Source organism: Chlorocebus sabaeus, chromosome 20 (genome assembly GCF_047675955.1).
Source record: "Chlorocebus sabaeus isolate Y175 chromosome 20, mChlSab1.0.hap1, whole genome shotgun sequence".
NCBI lineage: Eukaryota > Metazoa > Chordata > Mammalia > Primates > Cercopithecidae > Chlorocebus > Chlorocebus sabaeus.
In genome coordinates, this window is record NC_132923.1 from 48,149,782 (window position 1) to 48,166,844 (window position 17,063).

The 17,063-nt window shown below is 35.8% G+C and overlaps 1 protein-coding gene across 1 annotated transcript in view; it reads right to left on the reverse strand.

Annotated features, from left to right (window-relative positions):
- The window catches only part of PKN2 (protein kinase N2), a 161,015-nt gene that overhangs the window by 85,586 nt on the left and 58,366 nt on the right, over positions 1-17,063 (reverse strand). Inside the window, exon 2 of the mRNA XM_007978053.3 lies at positions 5,535-5,835. Within this exon, the coding sequence (XP_007976244.1) occupies positions 5,535-5,835 (301 nt within the window). The remainder of the gene's footprint in view (positions 1-5,534; positions 5,836-17,063) is intronic.

A 17,063-nucleotide genomic window follows, 5' to 3' on the forward strand; every position in this document is an offset into this window, starting at 1 on the left:
CAGAAGAGGAATTGCTGGATTATATAATAATCCTATTTTTAGTTTTCTCAGAAACCGCCACACTGTCTTCCCAAGTGGCCATACTAATTTTACAATACCACCAACAATGCACCAGGCTTCCTTTTCTCCATATCCTTGCCAACACTTATCTTCCATTTTTTTGACAATAGCCAATCTAATAGGCATGAGGTGGTATCTCATGGTGGTTTTAATTTGCATTTCTCTGATGGCTAGAGATACTGATCATTTTTTTATATTATCTGTTGGCCATTTGTATGACTTCTTTTGATGAATGTCTACTCAGGTCCTTTGCCCATTTTTAAAATAAGATTATTTCTTTTCCTTGAATTCAGTAGTCTGAGTTCCTTATTGACCCCTTATCCAATACACAATTTATAAATATTATCTCCTGTTCTTTGGGTTGTCTCTTTACTCTGTTAATTGTTTCCTTTGCTGTACAGAAGTATCCAGTTTGATGCAAACCCATTTATCTGTTTTTGCTTTGGTTGCCTCTGCTTTTATCCAAGAAATCACTGCCTTGATCAATGTCAAAGAGTTTACCCTCTATATTTTCTTCTAGCAGTTTCATAGTTTAATGACCGACATTTAAGTCTTATAAATGTATAAGATAAAATAAAGGTATAAGGTATAAAGGTATAAGGTTTAAAGGTATAAGATATAAAGGTATTACGTATAAGGGTAAGATAAAGATCCATTTTCATTCTTCTGCAGGTGGATATCCAGTCTTCCCAACACCATTTATTGAAGACTCTCTAGTCCCCACCATGTGTTCTCAGCAGATGTGTCAAAAATCAATTGACTTGAATTGCATGGGTTTATTTCTGGGCTCTCTTTTCTATTCCATTGGTTAATGAGTCTATTTTTTATGTCATTACCATGCTGTTTGGATTACTATAGCTTTGTAATATTTTGCAATTTGGTAATGTGATGCTTCTAGTTTTGTTCCTTTTGCTCAAGATGGTGCAGAGTCTTTTCTGATTCCATACAAATTTTAGGATTTTTTTTTCTAGTTCTGTGAAGAATATATTGGGATTTTGATACAAATTACCTTGAATCTGTAGATCACACTGGGTAGTCTGGACATTTTAACAATATTAATTCTTCCAATTCATGAACACAGGAGATTTTTCCATTTATTTGTACCATCTGCAATTTCTTTCATCAATGTTTTATAGTTTTCTATACAGAGATCTTTCAATTCTTGGTTAAATTTACTAGGTATGTTTTATGCTATTAATGAGATTGTTTTAATTTTGTTCTGATATTATATAGTTAGTATATAGAAATGATACTGACTTTTGTATGCTGATTTTGTATCCTGCAACTTGACTGAATTCCTTTATTAGATCTAACAGCTTTATGGTGTTAGAATTTTATACATATATGTAAGATTGTGTTGTTCACAAACAGACAATTTCACTTCTTCCTTTCCTATTTGTGTATCTTTTATTTCTTTTTCTTGCCTAAGTGCTCTAGCTAGGGATTAGAGACTATGCTGAAAAGAAGTGTTCAGAGTGGGCATCCTGATCTTGTTCCTGATCTTAGAAGAAAAGCTTTCAGCTTTTCACCATTAAGTACAATGTTAATTGTGGGCTTGTCATATATAGACCTTCTTGTGTTGAGAAACATTTCTTCTATACCTAATTTGTTCACAGAATTTTTTATCATGAAACAATGCTGAATTTTCTTAAATGATTTTTCTGCTCCTATGGGGATAATCTTACAGGCAAAAATCATATGATCATCTTTAAAGTACATGGAAGATGAACAAGAAGCTCAGAGTATCATGGGCATGATGAGAAAATAAATAATTCATTTCCTACTACTATTAAGAATTAATACATTTATTATACAAATAACTTTCTCAAACAATCAGACCTTGACATTACAATAAGGAATATTTCAGAGTTTTATAGTTTAAAAGTTCACCTGATAAAAATCCTTATTTTACAAACAATGAACTAAAGATTCAAAGAGATCATTATTACAGAGGTGAATTAAAAGCAAGTCCCTGGCCGGGTGGGTTGGCTCACGCCTATAATCCCAGCACTTTGGGAAGCCAAGGTGGGCGAATCACAAGGTCAAGAGATCAAGACTATCCTGGCCAACATGATGAAACCCTGCCTCTATTAAAAATACAAAAATTAGCTGGGGGTGGTGGCGTGGAGCCTGTAGTACCAGCTACTTGGGAGGCTGAGGCAGGAGGATCACTTGAATGCGGGAGGCGGAGGTTGCAGTGAGCCGAGATTGCACCACTGCACTCCAGCCTGGTGACAGAGGGAGATTCCATCTCAAAAAAAAAGGAACAAGTCCCCTACCACTTAGTAATTATTTATACAATGCAGATTTAAATTCTGTCACTCTTTCCTTAAGTCATTTGTTCTGCTTACTAAGCTTATGTACCCACAAGACAACAGGAATTAGTCAAACACTTCTGTTATAAATCCACTCATACCTTTCACAACTGAAAGCAAAGTACAATGTCCTTGAATCTTCTTGCCAGACCTAATCTAAAATAAGTTTACCTTAGTGTGCAAGGTAAAACATCTAAAATTTTATGGCAAACTGGCCTAAAATTAATGACATTTTAATCCTCTATGTTGTGGTTGTTGCTTTTTATGTTGTTAAGTTAGTAAAATGGGAAAAAGAAAAAAATAACTTATTACCAAGTTGTGTAAATGTGCCATTTGCAAACAGAATTTTTTAAAATGAAATAAAAATCTGACGAACTCATCAAGTCTAAACAAACTGAAGTATTAAGAAGTCACAGTATAAAGTTGTATTTCATATATCATCTGCCCTCCAATTATCTGAAATGTCAGTATTAAAAATGGTCAGTATAATAAGTTTCTGGCTTAAGTCTTTGTTTTCTAAGTTATTTAATGTTTCAAGTGTCATAATAATTAGGCTTTGATACTAATTCTAAAGACTAATACAAGATGTGGATTTGCTGGGTATTTTTCTATTTTGAGATATAATATTCACAAGTGAACACCTACTATGTTTCAGTTTCTGTAATAAGCCTTTAAAATAGATGAGTGAACACATGTCCCTCCCCTCAAGGAGAAGACAGTTTAGTAAGTGATATAAACATGTACAGAAATACGTTACAATGCAACAATGAATGGATAAAGTAGCACAGAGAAGATAGACCAGAAAATGTCATGGAAGGTTCTATCATAATACCTAAAAATTGGTTTTTAAGGGTGATCAGGAATTTGATAGGACTTAAAGGAGGTAATTTCTTTATATAAAACACTAGAAAAGACAAATTCAATCTAAAGTGATAGAAGATGGATCAGTGGGTTCCTATGGCCAGGGTTGGGGATCATGGTTTAGCTGGGAAGGAATATACGAGAACCACTGAAGTGATGAAAATGTTCTGGATCGATTGTAGAGATGGTTAGCTGGGTGCACACACACATTTATTAAAAATCATTAAATCATGTTCTTAAAATATGTGCATTTTGTCATATGTAATTTATACTTCAATAAATCTATTTTTTTTTTTTTTTTTTTGAGACAGAATTGCTCTCTGTTGCCCAGGCTGGAGTGCAGTGGCACGATCTTGGCTCAACACAACCTCCGCTTCCTGGGTTCAAGCAATTTTCAGGCCTCACCCTCCTGAGTAGCTGGAACTACAGGCACACGCCACCACGTCAACTAATTTTTACATTTTTAGTAGAGACAGGGTTTCACCATGTTGGCCTGGCTAGTCTTGAACTCCTGGCCTCAAGTGATCTGCCTGCCTTGGCTTCCCAAAGTGCTAGGATTACAGGCATGAGCCACCGTGCCCGGCCACAGTAAAGTTAACTTTTACAAAAGGAATGGGGAAACCAAATGGGCTCCTCGTGTTGATAAAACTCTTCTATATTCCAGTGAATCACAAGGTAGTTATCAGTATTCTGTGAGGAGGAAAATTTCTCTAAATAAACAGAGTTTAAAGCTTCAGTGCTGTTTCTTATTTTAGACTGCTCTTAAAGATGTAACAGGCAAAAACAAAACAAAACAAAACAAAACCAAAAAAACCTAGAGTTTGGCAGAGTTCCATGGAACAGGCTATTTCTAAGTTTATGTAATATTACTAAAAACAGCATTTTCATAATACATTATTTCCATTTATAACATAATTACTGAGTGTGTAAGAATACTAGATGAAGAGCTGAAGGGTTCTTTTTAACTAGATTGGTGATTCTGAAAAAATTAATTTGTATCTTTGGGATTATTTCAATCCAAAATTAGAAGCTGGGTTTCCTATTACTTCTTTCATTTTAAAGTTTCAATTATTCTTACAAGGTTGAAATCTCTACATAGAGAGTCTCCTAATAAAAGCCCTAAATCCCAGATTTTGAAAGTGATGTCGAAAACCAAGTTTTAACAAGAACACTAAATATCAGTAGCGTTTTCTGCAACTTTTGAGATGGTAAATATTTAAGGTTCTTAGCCAAATTTATGTATTTTCTTAATCAAAATCAAAATTACTTACATCTATTATTTATTAGCTAATTACACAGGTTCTTCTAAATTTTCTACCATGTTATAGGTGTATTACTCTATACACTCTCATACTCTTTTTCTTTGCAAATAAAAAAATTGACAGTTATAGAGATTGATAATGTCTTGAGACCTTGAACCAAATGCAAATATCCTTGCAATTATTATTGCAAGGATAAGACCAAATGTATCTTACATAAGATTTTGTATAAAAAGTTAAAGAAAGACTATACATACTGATGGGTGAATACTGGCACAAACATAGAATTTTTTTTATCTGGAAGGATATACAACAAAAAGTAATGTTACCTTTAAGGAGACGGTCTAAGAAAGAAAGAGGTGGTTTTTTAATTTTTACTTTCTGTACCATTAAAAAAATTCCAACATAAATATTAATTCTATTGTTTAAAAATTATGTTTTTACATTGAAATCATAGGTTATATTTTCCCTTTTATTTTCTATGCTTAAAGAAAATAAAAGTAACGTGTAACAGTTTTTTCTATTGTTTTTCTTTGTGAACACATATAGTGTTTTTCTTTTTGAACACTATGCCTAGTAGTTTAGTTGTTAATTCAGTTGCTTAGAGCACAAAGAATGAAGGCCATAGGTCTGATTAATTATATCTGCAAAGAATAAAACCATCTCTTGTTCAAAGAACACAGTTTTAAGTCAGCTGGCAAACTTGTGCTGTTGATTACAGGATGAATCAGGTAAGAGCATGTGATTGACTCAACATGAAACATTAATACTGGAGACTCACTCTAAGTAATGTCCTACCAACAGACAGTAAGAGAGAATACATTAGGGTTATTAAATTCTAACTAAACATTTCAATTTCCATACCTACCAACTTCTGCCCTTCTGAACAGAATATAAATAAGACCTTAACCAAAAGAGAAAAGTCTGTGTACTTTCAGAAAAGCTAAAAACTATTCATGTACCAAAACTTACTATTTTCTAAAAAGATACATTTTTTAAAAAATATACCATGTAAACATCAAATAAAGCACTACTATACCTGTAATATCTTCTGGATCTGATACAACAATATGTGCATTTAATTCCTGTAGCTTGTGATGAAGTTCTTCTAATTTTTTATTTGATTTTTTCAAAATGTTGTCTACATAAGCCAAACTCTTTTTATCTGTTGTGACTTTCCTCAGATTTTCAGCTCCTTCTTTGATTTTCAGTTCTTTCCTTATTTCTCTCTTAATTCGATCCTTGATATCATCCAATTTCTGTTGCACCACTGTATCTGAAAAGTCTAATTTTTGAACAGCACTCACATTCTCAGAAAACGGAAGACTTCGGGAATCCCCCTACAGAAAAAAATAAACATACAAATGTGGGAGTTTAGGAGAGTTGGCTGCTCAGTAAATATGCAGTGTTTTCAGCCTAAGAGAGTCTTTCTTGATTACATTACAGTTAACTATATTTATCTCCTTAATAAGCAACAGACCAACTACTTATTGACTTTTATTATAACCACACAAAATAATAAATTCAAGAACTCACTGGCCACTCACTAAGTACCATTACTTGACAAATAGATTTATATTAAAATAAAGTGAACACAACAAATCTACACACAAAGGCTATATAAAGATAGCGGATTTTGGTATCTTAGGAACCCACGTTAGATCCCAGCCCCTACACTGTGAACCCTGGGCAAGTTACTTAACTTTTCAAATACTCAGTTTTGATAGTCTACAAAATCTAAATAATAATAGTGGCCACCTTTTAGAGATATTGTGATAATTCACAAATGCTGTAAATGAAGTTCTAAATACAAGTACTGGATCACTGTAGTCACTTAATAAATAAAAAGTACTATTAAATTCTATAGGTAAACACTAAAAGCCCAGACTTCATCACTACACAATATATTCATGTAACAAAACTACACTTGCATCCCTTAAATTTATACAAATAAAAAAATTCAATAGGTGAGTAATTTTATCTTCTGTAAGAAACTTCTTAAAAATAATACTGGCAAAATAGATACCCTTATGACCACTTTTTAGTTAAAAAATTAAATGTACTAGGGCTTGGGAAAACTATATTCAGAACTCCATTTACACAGTTGTTATTTGGTATGTGTGGAAGGCTGGTTCCAGGATCCCACAATATACCACAATCTAAAGATGCCCAAATCACTTATATAAAATGGTTTAGTATTTGCATATAATCTAAATACACACCCCTTACTTTACTCTCTAATTATTTATAATACACAATACAAGTGGTAAGTAAATAGTTGCTATGCTGTATTACTTGTATTATTTTTAGTTAATTTGTTATTTTTCCCTAATACTTCAATCTGCAATTGGTTGAATCTGCAGATGAAGAATCCACAGACATGAACGGCTAACTGTCTATTTCAAGACTAAGTATGCCAATTGGTAATTTGGTTGACTCACTACAAAAGCATCATTACTTGAGAACACCTCTAAACTGTGTTCTATTGATGGAAGCTAAGACAATACACAGTACAGTCACCTTAAAATGAAAATCCAGTTAGTTAAGCACAGCTAATCTACATTTACAACAACCAAAGTTATGTTCTAGCTATTTCTGTATCATTTACTGTTTCAAAGTCCATTACTATAATACCATTGGATTTAAAATGTTTAAATTCTGAAACACAAGAAACCACAGATAATGGTTACCTCTGGGGAGGGGACTTGAGTTTATGAAGGACGTGGAAAAGAAAAAGAAACACTGCAGCCTTTTTGTACCTTTGAATCACAGACCTCATTAATTCAAAGATATTCTTTAATTTTTTGAGAATTCCTCACATCCATATAAATAAGTTGATGTGAATACTTTCTACATTCAATCTTAATTTCTAAAAATTATGTATCATGCAAAATAGTGAAAAAAGTGAGCCAATGGGTGATATGGGATCTAGTCTTAGTTCTCATATCAATTTACCTTATGCCTGCAGGTGTATTATGCAAAATATGAAGCAGTTGATTAGTTGATTTCTATAAACATCTCTCTCTCTCTATCTCTCTTTTTTTTTTTTTGGGTAGAGATGGGATTTTGTCATGTTGTCCAGGCTGATCTCAAACTCCTGGCCTAAGTGATCCTCCCACCTTGACCTCCCAAAGTGCTGGGTTTACAGGCATGAATCACATGCCCCGCCTGCTTCTAGCTAAGAATTTCTTTGAAACTCCAACAAAAAACAGTACAAAGAAAATTTAATGTTGTTACATATAATTATACCAGGTTCCATGGATCCTAGGTTAAGAATTCCTAAAATAGGTAATCTGCACCTGCACCTGTTAGAAATTATATTTCTGATCTGTCACTCTACAGATAAACAATGATCTTCTACCTGAGCCAAAATACTGTCTAGATTTTTCAGTATTTATAATGGAATATAAGTCGTACGATCCATTTGGCTTCCAAAGTTTAAGTGTCTACCCTTGGCTAGTTGTTAAAAACACTAGCACATACCTATTGTCAAAGAATAAAATCCCAAATTCCTATTGTCTAGTTTCAGGTAAAGTGGACTGAGGCAAAAAGTGTTTAGTTTAAGCCAGTTCCATTCCTCCAAATATTTTTGTTTCAATCCTTACACATTCATCAGAAAACACTTTATGAACCGCTTTCACAGATTTGTTCTTTAATATTATGTACAAAGCCAGAGGTCTGCAAAATTTCTTTGTTCATGGTACTCTTAGTATCTCAGGAAATTATTCCTTATTTCTGACAGGTCAGTAGAAATACCTAACAGTTTCGTTTACTGCCTACTTCAACTCCCATTTCTTTGCACTTTGTTCCTTAAACTCCAATTGTATCAAATTATAAAACTTTACTTCAAGAAATCATCTCTCTTGGCTCAGCCACTAAGCATGCTGCACCTTTGGTATGCACCATCTCTCCTTTCTCCTTCAGTTTTATCTCTTTCAAGTCTCTTCTTGGCCCTGTTAACTTTTACTTTGTTTCAAAGATCAAGAACAACTCTTCCTGGGAAACAATTTCCTGTCCAATGCCTTTCTTTAGAATTTAGTTGAATGCCTCTTCTGTGTGCTCTGATATTGTGTATCTTATTGAAACAATTACCCCCTTTTTTATCTGATCACTCCTCAAAGACTATGAGCAATTTGAGGGCAGGGCTTATGCTTGCCAGATTAGTTTTTTTGTTTGTTTTTTAATGACTTGTCCATTATGTTATTTAATATTCTCCCTTTAGAATTAAGGAACACCTGTCATTGCTGAGGAACTCATGCTTTCCTCTATCTGATAAATAGAATTTGGAGAAGAGGCAGAGTCAAGATGGCAGAATAAGACTCTCAAGTGACTGACTCCCCACAGAAACATCAATTTGAACGTGATCTATGCATGAAAGTAACTTCACAAGAGCCAAGGAACCAGATCAGAGATGACTGTATCTGGCTTTAGCATTACTAAGAAAAGATCAACTGAAGAGGGGAGGAAAGACAGAGGTGCAATGCCTGAACCACCTCTCCCCCAACTATAAGCACAGCACACAGAGAGAGAGATACAGCCCACTTGGGGTAAGGAGAGGAAGTGACTGCAGGACTTTTGACTTGTTGCTCAGTACTGGGCCTGCCGCGGTAAAACCCAACACCAGGCAGAACCCCATGGCCCTTAACCGCAGACCAAGGTACGCAGACAAGGAAGGACCCATCCTGCTACTATGTGGAAACCTGTGGCCTTAGTGTGACAGACTTGTGTCCTGGCATCTACAGTAGCCTCAGGCCACAAGTGAACTTCAGCAGCAGGAAGGTTATAGTGGTATGGGCCTGGTTGGTGCCCCGGGGATGTAGTAGTCTTGGTGGCAGGACTGGGACCCCATTATCCTTCTTCCAACCCTAGGCAGCACAGCTTGGAGACTGACTCCATCTACTGGGGGAAAAAGAGGGATATAAAAGCAGGACTTTGATCTTGACTTGGTGACAAGCCTGCCATGGTAAAACTCCGCACTAGGCAAAATCTGATGGCCCACTGACCCCAAGCTGGCACCCAAAGACCGTGCCTCTGAACTCACTTCAGTGTCAGGCAGAGAGACATGGCCTCAGTGGAATGGACTCTGGGCTACATCACTATGTCTGCAGTGGCCTTGAGCCACAAATAAACCTCAGCAGCAGGCAGGCCATAGTTGCATGGGTCTTGAGCATACCCCTGTGCTGTGCTTGTCTTGGCAGCTGTGGTTTTCGGGTGTGACCTAGTATTACAGTGGCCATCTGGCCACAATACTGCCTGCTCCACCTCTTCCCTTAACCCCAGGCAGCACAGTGTGGAGACACTGATGCTTGAAAGGAGGTGAAGGGAACAGGTACACAATGTTGTTTTGGAGCATGCCGTGGTGAGGCCCAAACACTGAGCAGAGTGACACAGTGCCTAACGTGTCCTGGCCGCAGGTGGAAACTCACACACCCAGAGAGACAAACTACCCTCCAGTCTCTCCCCTAGTTGATCTGGGCCAGAACACAAACCAACTGTGAATTCACTGCAAACCTGGGCTTACGGTGCCATCTAGTGCTGAAACAGTGATAGTGGCCAAGGGCTCAGAGAACACAATAATTGCCCTGCTTAGAATTTCTGGAAGAACAGGAACAAACCACCACCAGACTGTGAACGGGGAATAAACAGCTAATCCCTCAATGTTCAGATGTTGTGGCAGGCCAAAGGCATGAAGAATACTCAGGGATCGGACAGAGTGGCTCACGCCAACAACTGGGAGGCTGAGGTGGGTGGATCACCTGAGGTCAGGAGTTTAAGACCAGTCTGTCCAACATGGTAAAACCCTGTCTCTACTAAAAATATAAAAATTAGCCAGCAGTGGTAGTACATGCCTGTAATCTCAGCTACTCAGGAGGCTGAGGTTGGAGAACTGCTTGAACCTGGGAGGCAGAGGCTGCAGTGAGCCAAGATCGCTCCACTGCACTCGAGCCTGGGCAACAGAGTGAGTGAGACTCTGTCTCAAAGAAAAATTTTAAGAAAGTATTTAGGAACCATAATTTCATGAAACAAACAAAATAAGGCACCAGGAAACAACCCTCAAGTGATGGAAATGTGTGATGTCTCAGAGAATTCAAAATAGCTGTTTCAAGGAAACTCAATGAACTTCAATAAAACACAGGGGAAGAATTCAGTAATTTATCAGAGATGACTTGAGAGATTAAACAAACTGAAATCCTGGAGTTGAAAAATACAATGAACAAAATGAAAAATGCAATAGAGAATATCAACAGCAGAATCTATCAAATAGAAAAATCTGAGCTTGAAGACAAGCTGTTTGAAAACACATAGCTGGAGGAGAAACAATTTTAAAAAGGGTAAAAGGGAATGAAGAAAATTTACATAACCATGCGACAGTATCAAAAGAGCAAATATTTGGGTTACTAGGCTTCAAGAGGGAATTGAGAATGACAAAGGGGTAGAAAGCTTATTCAAAGAGATACTAACACAAAACTTCCCAAAACTAGAGAAAGATACAAATACCCAGGTATAGAAAGGTCAAAAGTTACCAATCAGATACAACCCAAATAAGTCTACCCCAAGAAATACTACAATCAAATTCTCAAAGATCAAAGACAAAAAGATTTTGAAAGCAACAAAAGAAGCAAGTAACATATACGGAAGTTCCAATCTGTCTAGCAATAGATTTCTCAGCAGAAACCTTGTAAGTCAGGACGAGTAAGATGATATATTCAAATTGCTAAAGAAAAGAAAAGGTTGGGGTGGGGGGCGGGGGTGGGATTGTCAACCAAGAATACTGTACCCAGGACAGCTATCCTTTAGAAATAAAGCAAAGATAAAGACTTTGGCAGATAAATGAAAGCTAAAAGAATTTATCATCATCAGATATGTCTTACAAGAAATGTCAAAAAAAAAAAACAACAACAAAAAAAACAAAACAGGCCAGGAACAATGGTTCACACCTGTAATCTCAGCACTTTGAGTGGCCAAGGTGGAAGGACTGCTTGAGCTCAGGAGCTTAAGGCCTTGGGTGGCACACCAAGACTTTGACTCTACTAAAAATGAAAATTAAAAAATCAGCTGGGTGTGGTGGCGTGTGGCTGTAGTTCCAGATACTTGGGAGACTGGGGTGGGAGGATCATTCAAGTCTAGGAGATCAAGATCAAGACTGCAGTGAGCCATGATCACACACTGCCCTCTAGCCTGAAGGACAGAGTGAGACCCTGTTTCAAACATACAAGCAAACAAAAAATGCTAAAAACAGTTCTTCAAATGAAGAAAGGGACTCTGACGTGTAACAAGAAAACATCTTAAAGGTATAAAACTCACTAGTAAGTATACTGGAAGACAGAATACTGTAATACTATAAATGTGGTACATAAACCACTTACATCTTTAATTATGAAGGCTGAAGACAAAACTATTAAAATAGTAACTATTTTAATTTGCCAAGAGATGGGCAATTTAAGATGTAAAATGGGACATCAAAAATTACAAACGTGGGAGAAAATGGAGTTAAAATGTAGAGCTTGTTTTTTATTTCTTTTCCTATCTTTATAATCAAAGTTGGGTTGTTATCAGTTTAAAATATCTCATTTTAAGATTTTTTTCATAAGCTTCATGGTAACTGCAAAGCAAAAACCTGTAAGAAATACACCAAAAATAACTGGCAAACCATCAAAACACATTACTAGAGAAAATCACCTAACCATCAAGAAAGACAGCTAGAGACCATAAACAGCTAAAGCAATCCAGAGCAAAAAGAACAAAGCTGGAGGCATCATACTCCTTGACTTCAAAACACACTACATAGCTATAGTAATCAAAACAGCATGGTACTGGCATAAAAAAGACACAGAGATCAATGGAACAGAAGACAGCACAGAAATAAATCCATCCATCTACAGTTTATTAATTCTTGACAAAGGTGCCAAGTACACTCAGTGGGGAAAGTGCAATAAGTGGTGTTGGGAAAACTGGATATCCACATCAGAAGAATGAAATTAGATTCTTACCTCTCACCACAGACAAAACTCAACTCAAAATGGATTAAAGACTTAAATGTTAAGACCCCGAACTACAAAATCACAAGAAGAAAACATGGGGGAAATATAGGGGAAAGCTCCATGTCATTGGTCTAGGCAAGTATATTTTGGACAAAACCTGAAATGCACAGGCAACAAAAGCAAAAACAGTTTGAGCATTCTAAATCCAAAACTCTAAAATGCTCCAAAATCTTTTTTTTTTTTTTTTTTAAAGATAGGTCTTACTCTGTTACCCAGGCTTGAGTGCAGTGGTACAATCATTGCTCATTAGCAACCTTGAAATACTGGACTCAAGTGATCCTCCCATCTTAGCCTCCCAAGTAGCTAAGACTACAGGTGTGCTCCACTATGCCTAGCTAATTTTTATTTTTTGTAAAGACAGGGTCTTGCTACGTTGCCCAGGCTGGTCTTGAACTGATGGCATCAAGTGATCCTCCTGCCTTAACCCCCGCAAATTGTTAGGATTACAGGCGTGAGTCATGAAACCTTTTGATTGCCAACATGATACTCAAACTAAATGCTTACTGGAACATTCTGAATTTTCAATATTTCAATTTGGAATGCTCAACCAGTAATTATAATGCAAATATTCCTGAACTTGAAATAATCCCAAATCCAAAATCCTCTGGTTGTAAGCATTTCAGATACAGGATACTTAACCTGTACAGACAAATGGAATTGTATCAAACTAAAAATCTTCTGCATAATTAAGGTGACAATCAACAGAGCAAGGATGCCAGTCATAGACTGGAAGAATACATTTACAAACTACACAACTGATAAAGGGTTAATACTCAAATATAAAGAACTCAAGCACTTAGTAACAAAAAATAACCTGATCAAAAAATGGGCAAAAGGCCTGCTAGACATTTCTCCAAAAAAGAACATACAAACAGCCCACAGGTGTATGAAAAAATGTTCAACATCACTAATCATCAAAAAATACAAGTCAAAACTACAAGGAGATATCACCTCACTCTAGTTAGAATAGGTACTCTCAAAAAAATCAAAAGATAGCAGGTGTTGATGAGGGTATGGATAAAAGGGAATCCTTATACACTGCTGATGGGAATGTACAGCCATTATGGAAAACAGCATGGAAGGATGCTCAGAATATTTTAAACAGAACTACCATATGATCCAGTAATCCCACTACTGGGTATATATATCCAAAGAAAATGAAATCAGTATGTTTTAGAGATATCTGCACTCCTATGTTTATTACAGCATTATTCACAATAGCCAAGATATGGAATCAACCTAAATGTCTATCAAAGAGAATAACTATTTTTATGTTTCTTGTTACATATTCCCAACTTTTTCGTACCCATTAGCCCATCTTTCCCTACCCCTTTATCCCTGCTCCCCTCTTGTCCTCTCATAACTACCATTCTACTCTCTACCTCTGTGAGAACAATCGTTTAGATTCCACCTATGAGTGAGATCATGTGGTATATGTCTTTCTGTGCCTGGCTTAGTGTCTTCTAGGTACATTCATGTCATCTGAAATGACAAGATTACATTATTTATGACTGAATAATATTCCATTGTGTATATATACTATATTTTCTTTATCCACTTACCAGACTTCATTTAAAAAGTTGGGAATATAAAACAAGAAATTTAAAAATAGTGTTTCTCTTTGACCTAGCATTCTAATTCTAGAAATCTAACCTAAGATAAAAATCAGAAATTTTTGTTATATAAAATGGTCAATTCGATCATTTTAAAATTAATCAATAATATGTGCAATGTACTGTATTGGGCACAGACAGACTTCCTTACAAAGCTTACAAATATCAGGGCTTTAAACCAACTTTAGAAAAGAGAAAGTTCAGGATGCTACTTAAGTGTCATAACAAAAGAATTTCAAGTCGGCTAGGGAATAAAGAAAGGTTTTCCTTATTTATGCCCTTGATTAGTTAACAGTAGTATATGCAGCTGATACACTGCTGTGTAAACATACTTTTATTTCAAGTTATGTTAAAAATAAGAACTTTAAAAGTAGAGGGAAAGATAAATTAGGAGGGATTTCCATTTTATTTTTCAAAGTTTTCCACGTTTTCTCTATTTTTTTTGACAATAAAATTTTCTCCACTTTCTTTTTTATCTTGTCTAATAAGGAAAAAGACATTATTTAAAAGAGACCAAAAGAACCAAAAGTAATATTAACTTTATTTCAATTTTGGAAAATGTAAAAGCTTATAATCATATCTTATACTACATTATATCTGCTACTTAACCTTGCCACTTTCATTCAATACAATTTTCTACTATAAGGGACCAAACTACAGACTACACAGTACATTGTAATTAAATTACCTCATGTGCCAGTCAAGTATTTCAAATACACAAATGTGATAATATGTATTTTGTAAATACAACTTTTACTTTATAAAATAATGAAATTCTTATTTTTAGACCCAAACATAAACAGACATTTTCAATTTAATATACCTCAACAAACTCAAAGTAAAGTTAAGAAAAACACTGAAGTAAGAATGAGACCGGATTCAAAGAACAAAATGAAAATGGACTATCACTCGTGACCAAGTACTTCATTTAGGGAGAGACAGGAGAGGATGTTTACTCCTCATTGGTCCAGTTCCCAGAGAAGTGAAAAAGCTGTTACTCTACATTTCAGAAATATAAAACAGTCCGACCTGATAGATGCCAAGAAATGTCAGAGTACCCATAAAAACTCACTGGATACAATGATTCATATACTATGTTAGCTAGAAGGAATTTCAAAAACCATTTAGTCTAACTTTCTTGATTTTAGTTTTGGGGAAAGCATGCTTAAAAGAGCTAAGCAACGAACTGTCAGAGACCTGGCTGGGTTCAGCTTACTAGTCTTCTGACTCGTGGTAAATTGCTTTCTTATTTACTCCATACCACCTTCTTAGAGGGGCCCCCTGAAACACCCACTTATCTATATTTGAACTACATCTTGACCAGACTGATTTGCATTAATTAATAGATATTACTTGCCTTAAGTCAGGGATATTGGCAGAAAATATTTCTTCTTCTCTAATTTCACCCTAATCCAACATTCTGCGCCTCAAAAGGAGAGTGCTCTCAACTAGAAAGCAAGAAACCAATTCAAACACAAGCCCAGTGCACTGGCTATGCAATTCAAGCATATTATCCTGTCTATCTGTACCTGTTTGCTCATCTATCTTTTGGTTTTCCTATCATCCAGGATTTAAAAAAAAAAAAAAAAACTTTATTTATTCAAAACATGCATTGAGTCCTATGCAATGAAATATAAAGATAAAAATGACCTGATCCTTCTTTCTTTCTGGTATTCAATTTATTAAAGAAGACAGACAAGAAAACCAAATATAATTTAAAAGAGCAGCAAAGGCTTCACACAAACATAGGCCATATTGTGTTTTTTGTTTCTTTGTTTTGAACAGAAGGCTCAGTTAGAATGTTATGTTATGGAAAAAATGAAGCATTTGGCATCAGAATTACCATGTATAAATTCTGATACTGCAATCATGCTAAAGCTTCGATTTCCTCATCTGTGAAATGGAATTATTATAACTGCCTGACCATATTATTTTTAAGTCTCATAATGTCCATATCCACTGAAAAAACATGCTTTCACAGCAATAGTACAGTTTCTGGCACAAAGTTGGTACTGAAGCAGATAGTGCTGGGTGCCTATGTAATACCATCCTCCTATTATCCTCACTTAAAAAACAACAAAAAAGAAAACCTCCCATTTTGTTAGACGCAACAATGTGTACAGCTAAACTTCTCACTTCACCAGGCTCTCCTGCAGCTAGAAGTAACCATATTATCACATTTCATCAAAGATAACTAATGGGAGGATTTTGATACAAGCTTTTACTTCTCCTTTTCTTTTTGCCTGGAATGCAGACCCAAGGCCTGAAAGTACAGCAGTCATCTTGTAACAGTGAGAAACAAAGAGGACAAAACCCAATACACTAAGGATGGCAGAGCAGAAAGAGAGAGAGTCTGGGTCCCTGATGGCCTTACTGGGCACTGCTACACAAGCCCTAGACTGGCTACCTTTATACTTCTTGTTTCAGATGGAAAATAAATCCCTATTTGATTAAGGCAAGATCATATAGGGCCCTATAGGCCAATATAAAGACTTTGGTTTTTATTTTGAATGAAATGGAAACTCAAGGCAGGGTTTCAGCAAAGAAATGATATAGTCCGACCTGTGTTAAGAAATAATAGATTCAAAGAAGGCAGGGAAACATGTTGTGAAGCTATGGTAGATTGTTACAAAATGGCCTCAAGTGAATCCTGCCTCTCTGCATTCATACCCTTCCACATTGACTCTGGGGTAGTCTTCTGAGGACTCTGACTGAAGTGACATTCTACTGATGTATAGGAGTTCCAAGTACAGGCTTCAAGAGAGCTCATAGCTTGTTTTTGCTCTTAAAAACCAACTGCTATGTAAAGAAGTCCAAACTATTCTGCTTGAAAGAGAGACAACATGGAAGATGAGAGAAACCATATGGAAAGAGACCATGTGTATGAGAACAAAAGCTTTCCAGCTGTTCTAG